The sequence below is a fragment of the Vicugna pacos genome, chromosome 7 (assembly GCF_048564905.1).
Source record: "Vicugna pacos chromosome 7, VicPac4, whole genome shotgun sequence".
Classification (NCBI taxonomy): Eukaryota; Metazoa; Chordata; class Mammalia; order Artiodactyla; family Camelidae; genus Vicugna; species Vicugna pacos.
Genome location: NC_132993.1, coordinates 43,367,184 through 43,385,846, shown reverse-complemented (window position 1 = coordinate 43,385,846; position 18,663 = coordinate 43,367,184). Strand labels below are relative to the sequence as shown.

Genomic DNA, 18,663 nt, shown 5'->3' with positions numbered 1-18,663 from the left:
AGCTTGGAGGTGCGGCCCGCGCCCGGCCGGCCTCTGCCACCTTCCGGCTCTCCCGAGCCAGCCTGCAGCCCGGCCCCGAAGGCCGCCGCCTCGATTCAGTGCCGCCAAATGACCCGGGCCCGCGAAGACGTACTGCCACAGCCCCGCAAGGAATCCCGCCAGAGTCCGCTCAGCCCTGCCCGGGCCTTTCTTTCCGACTCCCCAGCGCGCCCCAGCACAGCGCGGCCTCGGCGCCCGCGGCCGGCGCCCCCCTGGCTCCCAGCCCCCACCCAGGGCTCCGCTGACCCCGCAGAACCGGGCCGCCAGCCCCGGAATGGGCGGTGGCCCTGCCCAGTCTCCGCACGCAGGCCCCTTCGCACACAAAAATCCTCTTTTTCCGCGAGGGCGAGAGCAGCGGAAGTCATTAACATCCGCGGTGGTGCAGCAATTAAAGTTAGGCCTGGGGATGCGGCGCGGCCACAGGCGCTTTGCACCGCTGTGCCTGCGAAAGCTGGCTCCTGGCGCTGCTAATATGGACAGAGGAAAAGTTTACTCTCCCCTTTGGAATTGCAAGGCAAGCTCAGAGTTATTGAACCAGAGAGAGAAAGAGAAAGATCGAGAAAGAAAGTTTTCAGAGTACAAATAAACTTGAAAGCGTTCAGGGGGCGAGCTTACCTTAACTCGGAGGGAGCCATTTTTCAGAGAGTTTTGAGAACTTGTGGTTTGGACACTTCTGGACCTAAAATTGACAGTTTGAATGACCAGGAGGCACACGTAGCCTGCAAAAGAGTCAAATGGAGTCCAGCGTCAGTGAGATTATATGTTATGTGGTATATAATGTTGGATGTCAACTCCCCAAAACCATAAAACTTACTTTAATGGCCCCACGTGACGTTTTATAGCCAGTGAGCCGATCTGTCTGTGCTATGGATGATTTTACGATCTAATTCATAGACAAAACCCTATTCATTTGGCACCCAAATGTCATATAGCCGGAACTGGGGCTTATAAAGTTTACTGTTTTATAACTTTTAAAAGGAAAGACGGCATCAGTGTAAGCAGTCGGTAAATGTGCAAATCTCTAGTTGCGCTTTAGCTGCTCTGAGGAGTTTCCCAACCGAGCTAGGATGGGGTAAGTACCTTCCATTTGTAGCAAATTAATTGTAGCAAAAGAAGCCAACTGGGTTCAGGGAGGGCGAAGAGTGGGAAAGGGTGCCTGGATGGGTTAGGGGCAGAGGCTTTGGGGGCCACAACTTGACATAGCAGCAAGTGGAGGCCTAGGATGGCCTTAGGAGAGAGGCAGCATCTGGGTGGGCCCCGAGGGTCCCTAACAAAGCCCTTGGCCTTTTCTCCTCTCTCTCTCTTCCTCTTTTTTTGTACCCAGCAAGTTAACTTGGTTTCCTCAGAGACAGGCAGGTTGGCTCAGGCTTTGGAACCACCAACAGCTTTTCCACCTCCTGCCCTGAACTCTCTGATGGGTCAGAGTTAGGGAGGCCGCGGGTCAGGATGTTGGTCTGAGGTCCTCTTGCACAAGCAGGCTGCTCAGGTAGCCTCAGACTCACTGCCTCCCAGCATTGGACAGACAGACAGACGAGCAGAAAGAGCCGCTTGCTAGTTGGCACAAATCAGACCAAGAGAACTTACAATAGAAAGTTTATTTTTTGTTTCCAGTCAGTATTTTTCCTTAAAAACAAATACAAAAAAAAAAAGAGCTGATCACAGTTTGCTTAAACAGCCAGACTTGGACAATATTTGTAACTTTGTTCACAAAAACATACATCACTGAAGCTGCGCTTATAAGAGCCACTTCCAGAGTTCGTGCAAAGGGTCCTACAAAGGCACGCAGGGACACACCGCTCAGAGTCACAGTTTTCATCACAGAGTCACTAGTCACTACACGTCGAACAAGTTAAGTTGTGTCTCATCAAGTCATCTCTACAACAGCATTAATTACACAAGGAATATAGGTAGTTTGAATAAAAATATCTTTAACAGCTTGGAGCTATTGAGACAGGAACACTTCCACTCACATGCACAGTTAAACAACTGGAGTGCAACACACAACATTGGCACTAAACGAGGTCGAAGGGGGACTTTTTTGTGTGTTTTTTTCTCTTTTCTTTTTTGTTATAGTTACTTCAAGTAACACAGCTTGCTTCATATAAATAAGTTAAAACATCTATTTTTTTTCAAGACAAAGCCATTCAGGACAAAGAGATGAACAGAAAGCAGATCTACTTATACAGGCGCTATAATGGCAATAAACAGGCTCATGATTAAAAGATGAATTAGGGCAACGAGAACAGGGCTTCTTCACAGAAGGAACACAAGGGAGTTTCAGAAAGTCACCTTAGTACTGACACTACGCGGGGTCCGCTAATACTGCTCAGTACTTTAAATGCTCAAATACTCAGGGGCGGAAGGCCCCTCCCGCTGCCGCCATGCTCATGCTTTTCAGCTTATTATCTTTTTTCCACTTCATTCTCCGGTTTTGGAACCAGATTTTAATTTGTCTCTCGGAGAGGCAAAGAGCATGTGCTATTTCAATCCTTCTTCGGCGGGTCAGGTAGCGGTTGAAGTGGAACTCCTTCTCCAGCTCCAGGGTCTGGTAGCGCGTGTAGGCCGTTCGGGCCCGTTTGCCTTCCGGGCCGCCTATGTTGTCTGCAATAGAAAAGTCAGCGGTTTAGCCACCAACTCCTCCGCCTCTGGCTACCAAAGTCCTCCAGATGGACGAGCCAGGGTCCTGAGCAGGGTCCTGAGCAGGAGAAAAGCTCAACAAGTCCTCCCTGCTCGCCCGCCTACCCCTCCCGAATTTCCTTCCCTCTTCCTTTCTAGAGAGAAAACAATACGATTTGGACTCTGGGAACAATCGGCCCATCTGAGGCTGGAGCCGCTTCCCGGAGGATCGCCCTGCTTTCCCTCACCCCTCTCCTGCCCTCTGGCCCTGCCCCTGGTGCACCCGAGGCGGGACACAGACCTCTCAGGCTACCTACCGCTAAGAAACCTACCAAAGCAAGGCCCTTTTCTGAGCGCCCAAGTGGCCTCCAGGTCACCCTTCCTTAAAGTTCCAACCCGGCGAGCCGCCTCCTGTTCCAGCTTGAACGGTTGGGGCGCCTGCTTTCTTTTTCTTTCCTTTCCTTTCCTGCTGTCCCTCCCGCCCCCAAACTTCAGAATTCTGGCGGCTCTCTCCTCGATTATTTCCCCCGCCAAGCCCCTTTTCGGGGACTCTAATTAGTAACGCTGTTTCCCCAGCGTAGCCCTCCTCATAAATTATCCGCCCTGACAAGCCCGATTCACGGCCCCTACTGCCATCCTCTACCTCTTTGCGCCCAGCTCGGCTGGCTTGACCCGTGAGCGCGTTCCGAGGCGCTGGGGTTCGATCTGGGTTTTTTTCTCTCCCTCCCACCCAACGTGTAAACTTGCCTCACCAGCAGCCCCTTTCCCCCAATTTGGGAGCGCTGGGCGCTGCAGAGAAGAGGAAGAAGGAAGGCAGGGGGAAGGAGAACGACGGGGAGAGGCTCCACAGGGCTGGGAGAGGCGAGACCAGGAGAGAGACAGGGAGAGAGAAGGCGGTAAAGGAGAGAGGGGGGACCGAGAGCCGCGCCCCCGCAGCCGCGTGGGTTTAGAAAAAGGTTGGCTTTACCATGACTTATGTGCAGCTTGCGCATCCAGGGGTAGATCTGGGGTTGGGCGGGCGGCGCCGGGCTCGGCTCGCTCTGCGCGCTCGCCTGCTCGCTGCTGGCAGGGGCGTCCTCCTCGGCTCCGGACGCCGTGCCAACCCCCTCTCTGCTGCTGATGTGGGTGCTGCCGGCGTTGGCCGAGGCGCTGCTGGAGTTGCCCAGGGAGTTTTTCCCGCCGTGGTGGCTGTCGCTGCCGGGCGAGGGGGCCACGGCGGAGCAGGGCAGCGGGTCGGGCGGAGGCGAGTGCGTGGAAGTGGCCGGCTGGCTGTACCTGGGCTCGGCGGGCGCCGCGCTGGCGCCGGCCGCGTAGCTGCGGGCGCGCTCCCCGGAGCCAAAGTGGCCGGAGCCTGAGCGGCCGACGCTGAGATCCATGCCATTGTAGCCGTAGCCGTACCTGCCGGAGTGCATGCTCGCCGAGTCCCTGAATTGCTCGCTCACGGAACTATGATCTCCATAATTATGCAACTGGTAGTCCGGGCCATTTGGATAGCGACCGCAAAATGAGTTTACAAAATAAGAGCTCATTTGTTTTTTGATATGTGTGCTTGATTTGTGGCTCGCGGTCGTTTGTGCGTCTATAGCACCCTTGCACAATTTATGATGAATTATGGAAATGACTGGGACATGTACTTGGTTCCCTCCTACGTAGGCACCCAAATATGGGGTACGACTTCGAATCACGTGCTTTTGTTGTCCAGTCGTAAATCCTGCCTGATGACCTCTAGAGGTAAACTCGTGCACTAATGGGGGAGTTGGGTGGAGGCGAGAGGGGTGGCGCGCGCGCCCCAGGCGCGTGCCCGCCGCCTACCGCCGCCGTTCAGTCGGACTCGAGCGCCACCCGCTGGAGGCAGGGCGCATCGCTCCGCTTCCGACCCGGGGCTGCAAGGGCCGGGGTCGAATTGAGGTTACAGCCCATTATGGCAAAATTATTGCATTTCCCTCGCAGTTCCATTAGGATGTACCAATTGTGAGGCCGTCAGCTGCCGATCGCGTGCCCGGCGAGGATGCAGAGGATTGAGGGGAGATGGTGACTTGGATTTTATTTACAACAACTTTATTTCCCCGCTGTGCAGCCCCTCTTATTTTTATGTCGAGGTTGGGGTCCGTTCTGCCCGTCGTGCTGGCAGCTCTGAAATTTGAAAATACAGATATCACCTTCGGGGAAGGGGGGAGGCCATTTAGCCAATTGGAGAAATAAATCCTGCCCGCAGCAGCAGCTACAATTACGGCTCTGTTTTTGCGAGCGCATAAGGGACAGTATCCCTGCCGCTCTTAAATGACAGGCGTCTATTAAAGATAGCTTTTGTGTAGTGTTTCTCTTAGGCGAGGTCAAATTCCATACACTTTTATAACCAGAGTCGATTTTTCTTTCGTGTAAATACGGTTTTCGTGTCATTAGTTTGCTATTTGATTTCTTTAAGTATCCGTCCTGGAGAATCTTCACCACCGGGTACCGTTTCTCCAGCCAACTGGGCCCCAAGTCGGAGGGTTCTCAGTGAACCCAGTGAGTGGGCCAAGGCTCCTTGCAGCCATAGAAGCTGCTTGGGGGCTGGGGATCCGTGGGCCGAGTTATTAGGGTCTTGCTTAGACTTCCAGGAGTAAAACGAGGGCGCTAATGAAAGCATTTTTGTGGCAGTGCCTAGTACCTCCGTAGTTGTCTTCCTGGATTCTGAAAGACGAAAGTAAATCACAAATAGAGCTTAAAGGCATGGAGGGGGGTGTCTCCCCACTAGAGGCTAGGCATCGCAGTTGCCACTGGCACGTTTGGAAACCAGGACTTTTGCCGCTCCCATAGCCCTGGGCTCCCACCTTACGTCCTGAAAGCTGTTATGGCAGCGCCGGCACTGTCGGAGGCAGGGAACCGGAATCTGGAGCTCAGAATCTGGGCCTCGGGAGCCCAGTCGTTCCCGGAGCTGTAAAGTTCCATCCGCTCCCAGGTTGGCTCGGCTGGGCTGAGGCTGTTTCTCTTCCACGGACGGTTGCGCGCGGGGCCGAGAGACTAGGCTCTCTCGGGGCCCCCTTTGTTCCTCGCGCTTCTTCCTGTCTGGGGGCGGCCTGGGAAGCCACGGCAGTACTGGGGCCCCAACATTTAGGCCCTGTCTTTCCAGTGGCGGGAGTTGATTTGGTGATGCCCTCCGGGCCTTGGTGGCGAGGAACCGAGGCGGAAGCGCCCAGACACCGAAAGGTGCTCGGCCCCAAGGTTCCTTCCTCTCCAGCAACCCAGCTTCCCGAGCTCAGGGCCGTGCAGAGGCTCTAACACAAGAGCCGGGGACGGATCAGGGGCGCGCCCTGAGATCCAGAGCCGGCTTAGGCAGCCTTTGAGAGAGGTACTGCGTGTGCAGTGCGCCCCGATCCACCGCTGGGATTGGCTGTGTGTGGATTTTCTTTCTTTCTTTCTCGTAAGAAATAAATGCTCAGGCGTTTGCAAAGCGCCGGGATATCCTGAAGCTGCGGAAATCCCCCAGATGGGAGCAGGCGGGAAGAAAAGTTGGGGAGCAGGCCAAGGCAAGGGGGCAAACCCGAGGGAGGTTGCGGCGCGGGCCTGGTCCCTGCCCAGGCGTCTACTCGCCCGCCTTTGCCTCAGCGTCTTCCCCGCTGGGCTGTGTGGAATTGATGAGTTTATTTTCCTTTTTCCACTTCATACGGCGGTTCTGGAACCAGATTTTGATCTGGCGTTCGGTGAGGCAGAGCGCGTTGGCGATCTCGATGCGGCGGCGCCGCGTCAGGTAGCGGTTGAAGTGGAACTCCTTCTCCAGCTCCAGCGTCTGGTAGCGCGTGTAGGTCTGGCGGCCTCGGCGCCCGTGACTCCCGTACACAGCACCTGCGGGCAGAAACGGCCGGGTGCCGGTAAGCCAGGATCCGGGCAGACTGACCAGCCAGCCTCGCGCCCCACGCCCCGAACCTCGGGGCTGGAAACCACCAGCCTCTCCCACTATGTATCCCCTATGTCTGGGGCCGAAAGCGGGCTGGATGGGAGAAGATTATTTCATATCAAGCGAGATATTCTCCTCCTAAAACGACTTGGGGTGGCAAGTTATTGTTTTTGAAAAATCTGTTCTGTAAAAGAAACAGTACAAGCAAAAGAACAGAACAGCATTCTTAATTCGGGGTACCTAAGTCTGTTTTGTGGGAGTATAGTGTGTGTGTGTTTGGGAGTGGGTGTGGAACCCTGTGAGTAGGGTAGATACTCTGAATTCATACACGGACCTCTGTGAAGATGTTACTGTGGCCAACCACATCAGAACACAACATGCTTTTTGGAAAATTCTAAATGGTCAGCCCTCTCAAATCTTTGCAAATCCCTCCCAACTGTATGGCCCTTCTGAGGAACACAGAGCTCTTGAAAACATGAGTGAATTTTAAAGTAAGACACTACAAATTTTTAAAAAATCCGCAATAGGCTCTGTCCTTCTCCAAGGATTCCTGGTGGAATTTTTGGAAACCAGGGCAAAAAGATGGAGCTATGGGCCATCTGGGGTTTCTGGAATATGGGACTGTGATGGGCTATCTGTTCTGGTGCCAAAGAGACCCATGGGTGGGGGTCTCTCCCCAAGCTGGGTGTATGAGACTCAGGCAGGGCCTCAGAAGGAGGCAGAAGTTGGCTGTGAGTGAGCAGTTGAGTGGAAGGGGGAGGAGGGGAGGGAGGAGAGAGGAAAAATCCTGAGGCTGGGGATGTGGCCCTCCTAGGCTTTGGGGAGACACTTTGAGGGGCCAAATGAGGGCCTTTAGATGGGTTTCTGAAGGGCAGAAAGGTGAGGGAGTGGGAGGTAAAGGAGAGTTCTCAGGATGGGTGCAGAAGGGGAGCTGAGCAGGGTGTTACCAGGATGTAGTGTAGGCAGGCACTCTGTCCCAACCAGCCTTGTTCTCTCTTCAGGTTACCTGTCACTGAGTCTCACATAGCATGGCAGTGACTCCCCCAAGGTCCCCTAAGGTGTCACCTTACATGGACACAAGTGCACTGCCTTCACTCTGCCACAATTTGATTTCCCCATTGGGGATGGGTTGGGTTTTGTTTTTTTTTTTTAATCTCTTTTTTAAAAGCCCCAAAAACTTTGCTCATTCTTTCCTCCTTTCTGTTTCCTCCTTCTACCCTTCCTTCCTTCCTTCCTTCTTTCCCTGCCTCCTTCCCCTCTCCCTCCACTCTCTTGAGGGGCTTCAGGAAAGCACCTTACCCGCGCAGGAGTTCATCCGCTGCATCCAGGGGTAAACAGGGCTCGTGTACTTCCGGTCGGTGCCTTCGTCATGGAGGGCTTTGCCCGGCACGCTGCTGCTGTCGGGTTTGTACTGCTGCTCGGGAGAAAAGTGCAGGTAGTCCCCGGGGCCCCTCTGCTTGCCACTGCCCGAGGGCGAGGCGCCACTGAGGTCTTTATCAGAATAGAAACACGAGGCCCCGTACTCGTAGGACGCCCGGTTGCAGGCCAGGACCGAGTTGGACTGTTGGTAGAAACAAGGTGAGGTGTACGTCTTGTCCGGGAGGCTCGACGCCCCATACGAGGCCGGGAAGGGCCTTAGCGCGTCATAGCCGGCCGGGTAGAGGGGCAGCTGGCCCAAGAAGGAGTCCTGGCCGCTAGGCAGGCTCCCGGGGAAAGTGGGATTCACAAAATAGGAACTCATTTGCGCGCCCCTCTGCAGGACTGTGATTTGTTGTGTATTAGTACATCTGGCTATAACTATTAGTAGTCATCGAACTGGTTTGTTTCTGGATGGCCGAACGCCAAAAGCGACAGCAGCAAATCGCACCAGCTGACGCGGCGGCGGCCAATGGGAGCGAGCGCCGGAGCCCGCTCCCCGGGGACCGCGGCGACCGAGGCAGCAAAGTTACAAACAGCCCCCAGCCCGCCCGCCCGCCGCCCGCCGCCCGCCCGGCAGATTAATGGACGCGCACAGCCAGCCGGCCCGGCTCTCTCCCCGAACGCCGGCGGCGGGCACGGCCCGGGCAAGGGCATGCGGATCGGTCCAGGATAGGGCCACCCCCGCGACCCGGCCGCCGCAAAGGCCCGGCCAGGCCCGCTCTTTTCTCCACCCCTTTCGCCTTGTTGGATTTTGCTGGGTTTTCTCTCCAAACAGGAAACCTGACAGCCCCGCGCCGGGAGGGGCGGTGACAAGGATGGCTTTTCTCCGGGCCTCCCTGCCCTCGCGGCGGGGCCCGGAGTTTGCCACACCCTCTGCACTCCCCACGCGTGGGTGTGGGTTCCGGAGCTGGAGAAGGGCTCTGAGAAACCAGGCCTTCATGCCCTGCTCCTCACTTCTGCGCCTTAGAAATCGGTGTCTCCCCTCCTTCTTTCCTTCCCCACTCCCACCAGGGGCCTGGGCCACGAGAGCAAGAGGAGGAAGGCTCATCTCGAGCTGATCAGGACCAGGATGAGTCCAGTCTCTTTCCCTCTTCCCCCACCGGCCCCTACTCCCACACACAACACATCCTTAGAGTCTCCAAGGGCTTCCTTCTAAAGGCCAGCGACTGCTTGGCCTCAAAGCACCCCCACAAGCTGTATGTCCCCTTCCCACCGCCTTTGAATCCAGGCACTGAGAGGCCAGAAACCACTGGTTTCATCGAGAAAGGGACCTACAGAGGAGTGGCTGTGAAACTGAACTCCGAAGCCAGCCTTGGGACCTGTTCCTCTCACCCAGCTCCCCGGAATTGCAGTCCACCACCCTGACTGCTCAGAGATGAGACAGACCCAGAAGTGGAATCTCTATCCTCATTTCAGAGGTGCCGGTGACCCTGGGTCCCTGGCCCAGCTGGGCACAGAGGGCAGCTCTGCTGGCCAAAGGCGAGGATAATTGATGTGCTTGGTTTCTGGGTTGCCTATTTGTCCTGGGGTGTCCCCCTTTCCTGGGACTTTTTGGGGACCTGCTAGCCACAGTTGCTCCAGAACCAGAAACAGCTGTCTCACCGGCTCCAGAAACTGAATTGCTTTTACCACAGTCCCAGGCCTGGCCTTCCCCAGACAAGACGTGAAAAGCCTGTCCTGGGCTGCCATCTCTTGCCTGAGAGTTGTGCCTTCAAGACAGTTGACTTTTACAGAACATGGATCAATCTCATTTTGTAAAATGTGGTATCCTTCCAATGGCACTTTTACAACTGTATTTGTTGGGCTTGTAAAACCCCTTGAATTAGCTTTAAAATCCTCAATTCTGTGGAGCTTGAAAAAGACTATTTATATGATTTGGTTGAATTTCCGGAGGGTGTTTATATGCTCTGTAAAACTGGCGAATGTAGATTGGTGGGGTTCAGGACTTGATGGTGGCAAGGCCCCCCCTAGGAATCTGGAAACGAATTTCCTAATCTCTTCCTTGCTTTTTGATTTTTACCCTTCATTTCCCCCAAGGGGAAAAAATTGGGAAAGGACAGGGCTATGGTTGGCCTCCCCAGAACCTATCATGCATTTTTGAAAGCGGCTGCTGCCCATCCGGCAGGGGCTGCACCCAGAAGCCTTCTGCCTGTGCCCCAATCAATCCAATTCTGGAAAGTTTCTCCTTTGCATGTATAAAGAAGGGACTGACAGGAGAGGATATAATTTTAACTTTCTCTTGAATTTCTTCAAGGAAAAAATCAGATAGGTGAAAATGAAAGTTCAAGAGTCAAAAATTAAAAAGGGAATTATTTTTTAAAGCTGTTTTAGAAGAAAATCACATTTGAGTTATTGTTTCTTAAACAAGACCGTCAGATGACAGTGATTTCAAGCAAGTTATTATCATGTAAGATGAAAATAATCGTTCAGAGATGTTGATAAATGTTTACATTTATAATGTCTGCTTCATTCCTCCAAGTCCCACACAGTGTTGGGGCTGGTGGCAGTGTTCTATTATTAGTAGTATTTGTTATGGTTCGACCTGGGATTCTCAATCTAATCATTGTCTCAGCCGAAAAAAGAATTTGATTTCTCAGCTAAGAACCAAAAAACATTATATTTCTAGCTTCTACAGGCACTAAGATAGAAAAAATATATTAAATTGAAATCTGTATGTGTTAGCCAAGGCTGGTACTTATCATGTTGGCAGACTCCCAATTTATTTCTCCAACCAGCATTAGGGGGTGTGTGTGTGTGTGTGTGTGTGTGTGTGTGTGTGTGTGTGTAACAAGAGGGGGAGAGAGAGAGAGAGACCCATTCAGGCAAGGATAGAAGCCCCAGACGCTGGAGGGAGCCTCTCCTGGGATGGTGATAATGGCCACCAGGGCTCTTTTCTCTGTCACAGCCACACAGAAAGTCCACTTACCTTTCAGCTGTTCTTCAAGGGAAACGGGATGGTGAGCAGGGCCTCACAGTCCGCCCTTTCACTAGGCTGCCTACTGAGCTCCTCGACCTCTGCCAGCCTGGAGGGCAGCCTGCTGGTGGGTAGGGGGGACCTTGAGGGCCCCCCTTCGCCCCGATCGCTAGACCAGGCCAGAGCCCATGACACACAGGTGCGTCCTCTGCGTATCTCAGGCCCTCGCCTGGAGCCAAAGCCCGCCTTCCTTGCCATAGCCAATCCTCCTCAGGGCCAGTCGGGCCTGCAGGCCTCAGGGCTACGAGTGCTATCTCCGATTTCAAAATCCCAAAGCGAGCGCGGTTCCCGAACCAGTGTACGTCCCCGGGGCGCCTTGGGACGCGCAGTTTGGACAGAAGCAGCCGTGACGTGCCAAGCGGCCTGTGCAACCAGTCTCCATGGTGCTAGGGTTGGGGGAGGACCTGAGTCTAGTCGGGCGTCCGGCTCCAGTCATGGGTGGCCAAGGCGGGGGAGGTTCCTGGCCAGTCAGGCCCTGGGAGGCCGCCCCTCAGATTCTCCCTCGCCCCCCTCTCCTCGAGCTGCCTGGGAATCTCTGAGGGGCCCGCGCAGCAGTCGCGCCAAGCTGCACGACGCGGGGTTGCGGCTGGCGTCGGTCCCGGCGACGGCCACAGCGTGGCAGCAGCGAGCGCCCGGTGCGTTCGCAATAAATAATCAGCCGGCGGCAGCCGCAGTCAAGCCGCCCAGGGCCCTGCGATGCAAATACGCTGCTTTATCCGCCCCAGCGCACCCCTCTCAGCGCGGGTGGAAGACCCAGGTCCACAGGCCCTTCTTAATTATCGAATGCGTACCAAGCCATTATCCTAAGTTGGGAAAACAACAACCAAAAGCAAAAAACAAACAAAAAGAACTTGAGCCCAGAACCTCAGGATCATTTCTGATCGCTGTCCCAGAAAGCTCCCATGCCAAATCTATTCGAGGCGCACCCAGGCCGGCCAAGTCCAGTTCGTGCCACCGCCCTACGTCAAGCCCATGCCCGCGGCACCCTCCGCTCCTCCTCCGGGGCTGCTGAACAGTCCTTCCCCGGCTCTCGGGAGATGGGGTGCCGGGCAGTTGCCAGCCAGTCTGCTGCGCCGAGGTGGTTTGGGGGGGTCCCCCTATAGCCCAGGCTCGGTTTGCGTCCTTCCTTCAACCTTAGTTTCGGGCTCCTGCCACTCTCAATAACACCAGATCCTCCGCATCGAAACTTCCCGCCAAGCAACACTCAGCCAATTAACCCCATACTCTTCTCCAAAACAGAATTCCACCCACGCACCTATTCCCTCTCCCCGCGCTTCAGACACCTCTCTATTGGAAAACCGCGTGAAGGGAAGCGAGCTCTCAGCAGAGGACTCTGGCTGAATTAGTAAGTTTGCTTTTTTTTCTTATTCTACCTTTCTTTCCAGAAACCACTTCCCACAGAATAGAAGGTGCTGTGTTGATGCTGATAAAACGCCCGTCGATGAATTCACCTTGCCCTCACTTCTTCCCACCTTCCCAGGTCGGGAACTGTCTTCCAATTACTGGAGAATTCAATTGAACCAATTGGGTCGTGAAGGAAAAAAAAAATCCAAACCCAGGACGCTGGCGGGGGAATGCAGAGTGCAAGGCCACTTCCTTTTGGGCTTTGTGAGGTCGTTGGGGAAGGGAGAGAGAAGACCTCACTGCTCCTGCCCGGCGCAGAGCGCTGTGCCACGGAAGGAAGGAGGGCATTCACTGCCATGATCTGGGAGAGGAGTGGAGAGGGAGGGACTGTGTGTGTCTGGGTGTGTGTGTGTGTGTGTGTGTGTGTGTGTGTGTGTGTGTGTGTGTGTGTGTTCGCGCGCGCGCTCGCGCGAGCGGCTGTAGTGTGTGATGGGGGCGGGTGTGAACTGGTGAGTGGGTGGGCGAGGGTGAGTATGCCCTTCTTGAAAGCCGCCCTGGGTGCCCTCTTCCACCGCTGCCAGCTCCGGCTGCCATCTCACCACCTTTGCTCCTGTCTCCCCACTTGTCTCACCTTCAGATGACGGCTCCCAGAAGCTCCTGCCCCTCTGACAGCTGTCGCTTGGGCAGCCCGGGAAGACGAATTGTCCTTCTTCCTGGTGCTAGAGGACGCAGGAAATTAGCCAGGTTGCGAGTTGCAAAGCGGCCGCCGCGGCGCCGGGAACTGGGCGCGCCCCATCTCCAGCGGGAGCAGCCGGGCCGGGCCGGGCCGGGGCCTCGCCTCGCTCGCCATCGCCGGACAAAGCGCAGCCAAGCCTGGCTGGAAGGCAGAGCTCTGAAGCAAGCAGGATGGAGCGGAGCAAAAGAATGCGGCTCTATTCTCGCAAGGGAAATTATAAAAAAGTTCATGTTCACGGTTCCCATCCACATGACCGACAGCGGCCAATGGAAGGGCCGAACAACTCATAAAGTTGTATTGCAAAGTTGTAAATTTTCATAAACAACAACGGATTTATGACCCTTTCCCCATCACTAAGAGGAGGCAGCTCTTACATCGGCGCCATCTTACCACGGAGGCAGCCCCGACTTTGGGCCGCAGGTTTTGCAGACCCAAATTGGGCCGGATTTTATTAAAAGAGCAATAAGAAGCGGGCCCAACCCAAGCAGGAGGCTGGAGTCGAGGTCTTTGCCCATCAAGCTTACACTGTTCTGCGCTGTCCTCATCGCCTCTGCCCCCTCCCCAGCCCCTCATCCTTCTCCGCGCCCAGACGCCCTGGTGAGGTTTCACAGTGGCCCCTGCCCCTTCCTATACCCCTCAGCTTTCGTTCTGGGCCCTGGGGCCCCTCGCTTTGCCTGAATGTGGGGTCAGGGCTACATCAGAGGCCCTGAATCTCGGGTCCTACCCTGGCATCGGGTTTAGGGCTCATAGAGAAATTGGAGTCAGTTGCAGGGCAATACCCCTTTCCAAGCCCATCCTATAGCCTTAGAGGAAAGGGTGGATTTGGGATTTGCTCATGGAATTTATGAAGGTGTTTTGGGAGGTTCATAGAATATAATGTATCACTCAAGTATTACGTTTTCAAGAGATCTAGAAAATGTCTGTGCACACACAAACAAACCAGGCAAAAATCTCTGCACAGAGAAGTGCACATATACAATTACAGACACACAGAAACACATGCACACAATTATGGGCTCAGAAATATATGCAATTACGGACTTATTTAAAATATACATAGAAATGCACATACACAGAAATAGACATACAAAGAGAGGTACATAAGTAACTATACAAAGCTACACATAAAAAATCCACACATAAAGGGACTCAACACACATATACACCAATACCCAACACTTGGACCCTATTCGTCCTTCCATTTTTGCTGCCCCAAAGCCCTTGGGCCACACAGACACAGCCAGGGCTTCCTCTCCAGCCATGCTCACCCTCTCTTCCCCAGGCCCCTCTCCATAAAGCAGTCCACATTTCTTTGTCATCAAGCATCTTTATTTTTCTGTTACATAAAACACAGTTAACTGGACAAGACGGAAGCGTAACCTCCCATTCCTGGAAGCCCAGGCTAGAACCGAGAGGGATGAGGGGGACACAGGACAATACAGAAGAGGAAGGGCACTAGGGAGGGCTGCCCTCCCCACCCGCTAGAGTCAGCGCAAGACAACACACCATGCTACAAAGTCATCCCATTAACACCTCCTTCCCAAGTCAAGACATTGCCTTACAAATGAGCTTCAAGACTATATACATGACCGAAAAAATCTTGTTCAAATATACAATATTTGCCATTGTAGGAAAAGTCAGGGTGTATATATTCAACATGGCTGGACAGTAGAACATGGGTGCCAGGGGAGGGGCAGGGAGGCTGGGAGCATCTCTGCAGTCCTACTAAGCAGAAGCGAACCCAGAGGTCTACAGCTAGTTTGGGAATGCTCCCTTCCAGAAGTAGGGGGTGATGGGCCTGAACTTGGGGTGCCCAGGCCAGAGAAGGAGGGATTCTAGGTTGCAGCACTTAGAATGCTTTGGAATAAATATATTAATTTTTCAATTTAAATAGAAGCCAATGCCCTGGTCCCCGGACCTAAGCACCTTCTCAGTGCAGCCTCAGGGACCCCAAAGGCTGCCAGCCAGAAGCAGCAGAGGCCTGACTGGCGAGGGTTCGGCACTAGGTAGCAGGCGAGCCAGCAAGCACAAGATAGGTAGTTTGGGGCTAGTAGGTAGTACTGAGAGTCAGGTCCTTGCCGGTATGGGGGCTGCTGGGTATCTGCCAGTGTTGGGACAGGTCTGGGCTTCCCAGGAGTGGAGGCCCTCCGGGGCTGGGCCCATAGGTAGTTTGGGGGTGCCTCTCCCCGAGGCCTGTGATAGGTAGTATTTTAACCGTGCCAGCGCAGAGCTGGCCGGCCTTGGGTTGGGGGTGTCTGTTGGGGGTCCTCAGAGGCAGAGGGGATCCCCACGTGGACCCAGTCTAGGTGGCTGCTCAGTCCAGAAAGGTTGGGAGCTGGAGTGGGTAATGGGGTAGATAGGGTGCAGGTTGGGGGCTTTTTTTTTTTAACATTTTCTTTTTTTCCCCCATTTTGTAAATAAAATCAGTCTCTAAAGATGCTTTCCCGACTGTCTGGGTGCAGCCAGGGCCCGGGCTTTGGCCCTCATTCCTCCTCCTCTTCGTCATCGTCCTCGTCGTCGTCGTCCTCGTCGTCGGCCTTGTCGGCGGCTGTGGCGGCAGCGGTGGCGGTGCCGGGCACGGCGCCCTCGGGGGCTGCGGCAGCGGCCGGACCCTCGTCCTTATGCTCTTTCTTCCACTTCATGCGGCGGTTCTGGAACCAGATCTTGATCTGGCGCTCGGTGAGGCAGAGCGCGTGGGCGATCTCGATGCGGCGGCGCCGCGTCAGGTAGCGGTTGAAGTGGAACTCCTTCTCCAGCTCCAGCGTCTGGTAGCGCGTGTAGGTCTGGCGGCCCCGCTTTCTGTCCGGCCCTGCGAGCAGACATAGGGACACATGGATACACAGACAGACAAGCCCACAGGGACACAGACAGGACAGTGCATTCGCCTAGCTGCTACCCCTGAGCCCTCATCTTACCCCGGCCCTGACCCACGCACCAGTCCCCCTCCGCCCTGCGCCCCAAACTGAGCTGGGGGAGGAGCGGGAATGTTAGCAGAAGACCCCAACTGCGGTCCCAGACGCGCAGGCAGCCCTGTGAAGAGGCAAGGCGCAGAATCCCAACTTTACAACCGACCTTTCCAGCCGGCTAGGCTTCCACAATGTCCTGCTTCCCCCTGACAAAGGGAAATTGTAAATATAGAGTGTGGGCAAGTGGGAGACGCTGTGCTTTTGCCATTCAAAGGCGAGCCGGGCCGCTTCCCCGCCTTGCTAGGCAAGTGGGAGACCCTCTCAGGCGGCTCGCACTCCAGGGGCGCCTTCCCTCCCCAGCAGCCCGCACCCCATCCCCGGACTTTTCTAGGGCACTCCTGCTCTCCGTCTCCGCTCCCACCCACCCATGCATCCCCACCTTGAATGGCCCTGGCACAGGGGCGTGTGAGGGGCCCTAAAGGGTTTGGCTCTGCCTGCTTTTGAGAAAGAAAAGCCAGGCTGAAAGGCAAAGGAGGAAGGAGAGAGAGAAGAAAATGAGGGAGAGAAGAAAATGAGGGAGAAAGAGAGAAGAGCGAACAAACTTAATGTTGAGATTCCAAGGCAAATGGAGTTAAATAAATTTACGAGGATCGAACCCATTAATTGGGCCATAAAAAGTTTTATGAGCCTCATTTACATACAATGCTATGAGCTCTCCACGCTATGGCGCCTCGGCTCTAATTAAAACCAGAAAGGCAGCGCCGCCAGGAGTCACGGGGCCGCCGGCTTGCAGCCGCCTTACTCCGGCGCTCCGCGCCCTCAGCCCCACGCTCCCAGCTCCCAGTCCGCCCGGCCACCCGGCCCTCCTAGCGGCTGCGCCTACCTGAAGACCGCATCCAGGGATAGATGCGGAAATTGGCCTCGGCCGGGCCATGCAGCGCGCCTTCGTCCGCCTTGTCGCAGGCGCCTTTGGCGAGATCACTGCAGAGCCCCGGGATGTTTTGGTCGTAGGATGTGCAGGGCAGGTTGCCGTAGGCGTCGGCGCCCAGGCCGTAGCCAGACGCAAAGGGGCTCTGATAGAGGGGGCTGTTGACATTGTACAAGCCCGGTACGGTCGAAGGGAAAGCGCCGGCGCCCGCCCCATAGCCGCTTCTCTGCGAGTTGGGCGCAAAGGAGCAAGAAGTCGGCTCGGCATTTTGGAACAGAGAAGCCCCCGCCGTATATTTGCTAAAAAGCGCGTTCACATAATACGAAGAACTCATAATTTTGACCTGTGATTTGTTGTCCGGCAGCTTTCAGTGTCGGTTTTACGAGGTAGCGTGATATATGATAACATTACACCCCCAGATTTACACCAAACCCCATTTTCTTTTGGACGGAGCTGGCCGCAGCACGTGACCGCCCACATGACCGCCTCCGCCAATCTCAGCAGCCCTCACAGGTGGTCTCGCTCCGCGGGGCCCGCGGCAGCCTAGAATGGAAGGGGAAGAGGCTCAAATATGTGGCCAACAGTCTGCCCGCGCACGCCGGGCCTGGCGCATCCTGCGGGAAGAGAACTCCTGAGGCTCCGAGCGGGCGCTCAGTGCGCCGCCAGCCTGACGCCTGGCCTGCAGAGACCGCGCGGAGCCGGCCGGGTGCAGTCCCCTCTTGCCTATTACGGAAACCTCAAGGTCCTCTCTGACCATCTTCTGCCCACTGACCCAGCCCAGGGAGAGTCTCCGCACCCCGCCACCCGCCAGCCCCACGGTGGCCGGGTGGGCAAGCCTCGGCTCTGGGCAAATCGATTCTTTGCCTGTGTCGCCCCACTAGGGCAGGTTCGACTTTAAATGCCCCCACCACCACCACCAGGTCCAGTGGGCCATAGACCGACTTAGTCTCCCATCCACATGGGGCAGGCGCAGCGTCGCTTCCAGCTGCAGGGAGAAGGCCACTGCAAACTGAAACCATGTGGTTGGAATAAAGTCAAGGTCTCCCAGCTTCCTTTCCTTAATCGGTAGTGCACTGTTATCCGCCCTAAAGGAAGCAGTGAAATATTTATCTATTAATGAGTCTCATTTGCCAGCAGAGTTATTAACATGAGGTTTCCCCCTCCTCCTGGACACCGCTAGCTCAGCAGGCTCTGTGCCCTTGCTTCTGGGCACCCGCTGGCCTCTAGCAGCCTAAGAAATGGTTAGACACTCTTCTGTCCTCCTTGCAACCCTTGGTTTCCCCCTCGCTCCAGGAGAACCAAGTCTCTTTTCCCTAACTTGGAGAAACCTCAGGCCCGCACCTTTCCAGGTATCAGTCGCGCTGTGAGGTTTCTGGCAGCGTTTATCCCTGCCACCTCTGGCCCTCAATCAGCTCTTCATGGGCCTGGCTGCCTGGGAGCAACGCATGCTTTAAAGTCAATTTGGAGAAGAGAGAGGGCCCAGGTGCCTGGGGACTACAGCCACTATGGATCTCTTTCTTTTGGAGATCCCCAAAACAAATAGGGGTGTCCATCTGTAAAGGCCACCCAGCTCTGGCTCACAGAGAGTAGAGTGCACACTAGTCTCCCTCCCTTCCACCCAGGGCCCCAACTCTCCAAGCTTACCTTCCCAAGCCACCAACCTCTGTGCAGGGTTGGACCAACCGAAGCCCCTGCTGCCCACCACTCCCCAGGAGGGTGGTGGGGCAAACTCTTCCCCTAAAACGCCTCATAAACTGCCCAGGCCGTGCTGGAAGCCCAGCCGCCAGGTCAGGATGCCTTTTACTGCTCAGCTCGATTGCACAC

The 18,663-nt window shown here is 55.2% G+C and overlaps 3 protein-coding genes and 1 long non-coding RNA gene across 4 annotated transcripts; 1 reads left to right on the top strand and 3 right to left on the bottom strand.

The window, feature by feature from the left end:
* Positions 1-1,615: 1,615 nt before the first annotated feature.
* Positions 1,616-4,184, bottom strand: HOXA5 (homeobox A5). The gene is made up of 2 exons (XM_072964795.1): positions 3,623-4,184; positions 1,616-2,640 (listed from the first exon to the last, which is right to left on the bottom strand). The coding sequence occupies exons 1-2, from the start codon at positions 4,182-4,184 to the stop codon at positions 2,390-2,392; spliced, it is 813 nt and encodes a 270-aa protein (XP_072820896.1). The 3' UTR covers positions 1,616-2,389.
* Positions 1,616-10,850, bottom strand: HOXA6 (homeobox A6). Its single transcript, XM_072964796.1, has 3 exons — positions 7,832-10,850; positions 3,623-6,480; positions 1,616-2,640 (listed from the first exon to the last, which is right to left on the bottom strand). The coding sequence occupies exons 1-2, from the start codon at positions 8,271-8,273 to the stop codon at positions 6,221-6,223; spliced, it is 702 nt and encodes a 233-aa protein (XP_072820897.1). The 5' UTR covers positions 8,274-10,850; the 3' UTR covers positions 1,616-2,640; positions 3,623-6,220.
* Positions 7,993-13,045, top strand: LOC140697399 (uncharacterized). The gene is made up of 3 exons (XR_012074395.1): positions 7,993-8,110; positions 12,165-12,270; positions 12,907-13,045. It is a non-coding gene; the product is annotated as an uncharacterized lncRNA (long non-coding RNA).
* A 2,443-nt stretch (positions 13,046-15,488) lies between these two features.
* HOXA7 (homeobox A7) lies at positions 15,489-17,743 on the bottom strand. Its single transcript, XM_006201833.4, has 2 exons — positions 16,795-17,743; positions 15,489-15,814 (listed from the first exon to the last, which is right to left on the bottom strand). Exons 1-2 carry the CDS (start codon positions 17,171-17,173, stop codon positions 15,489-15,491), a joined length of 705 nt encoding a protein of 234 aa, XP_006201895.1. The 5' UTR covers positions 17,174-17,743.
* Between the last annotated feature and the right edge of the window lie 920 nt (positions 17,744-18,663).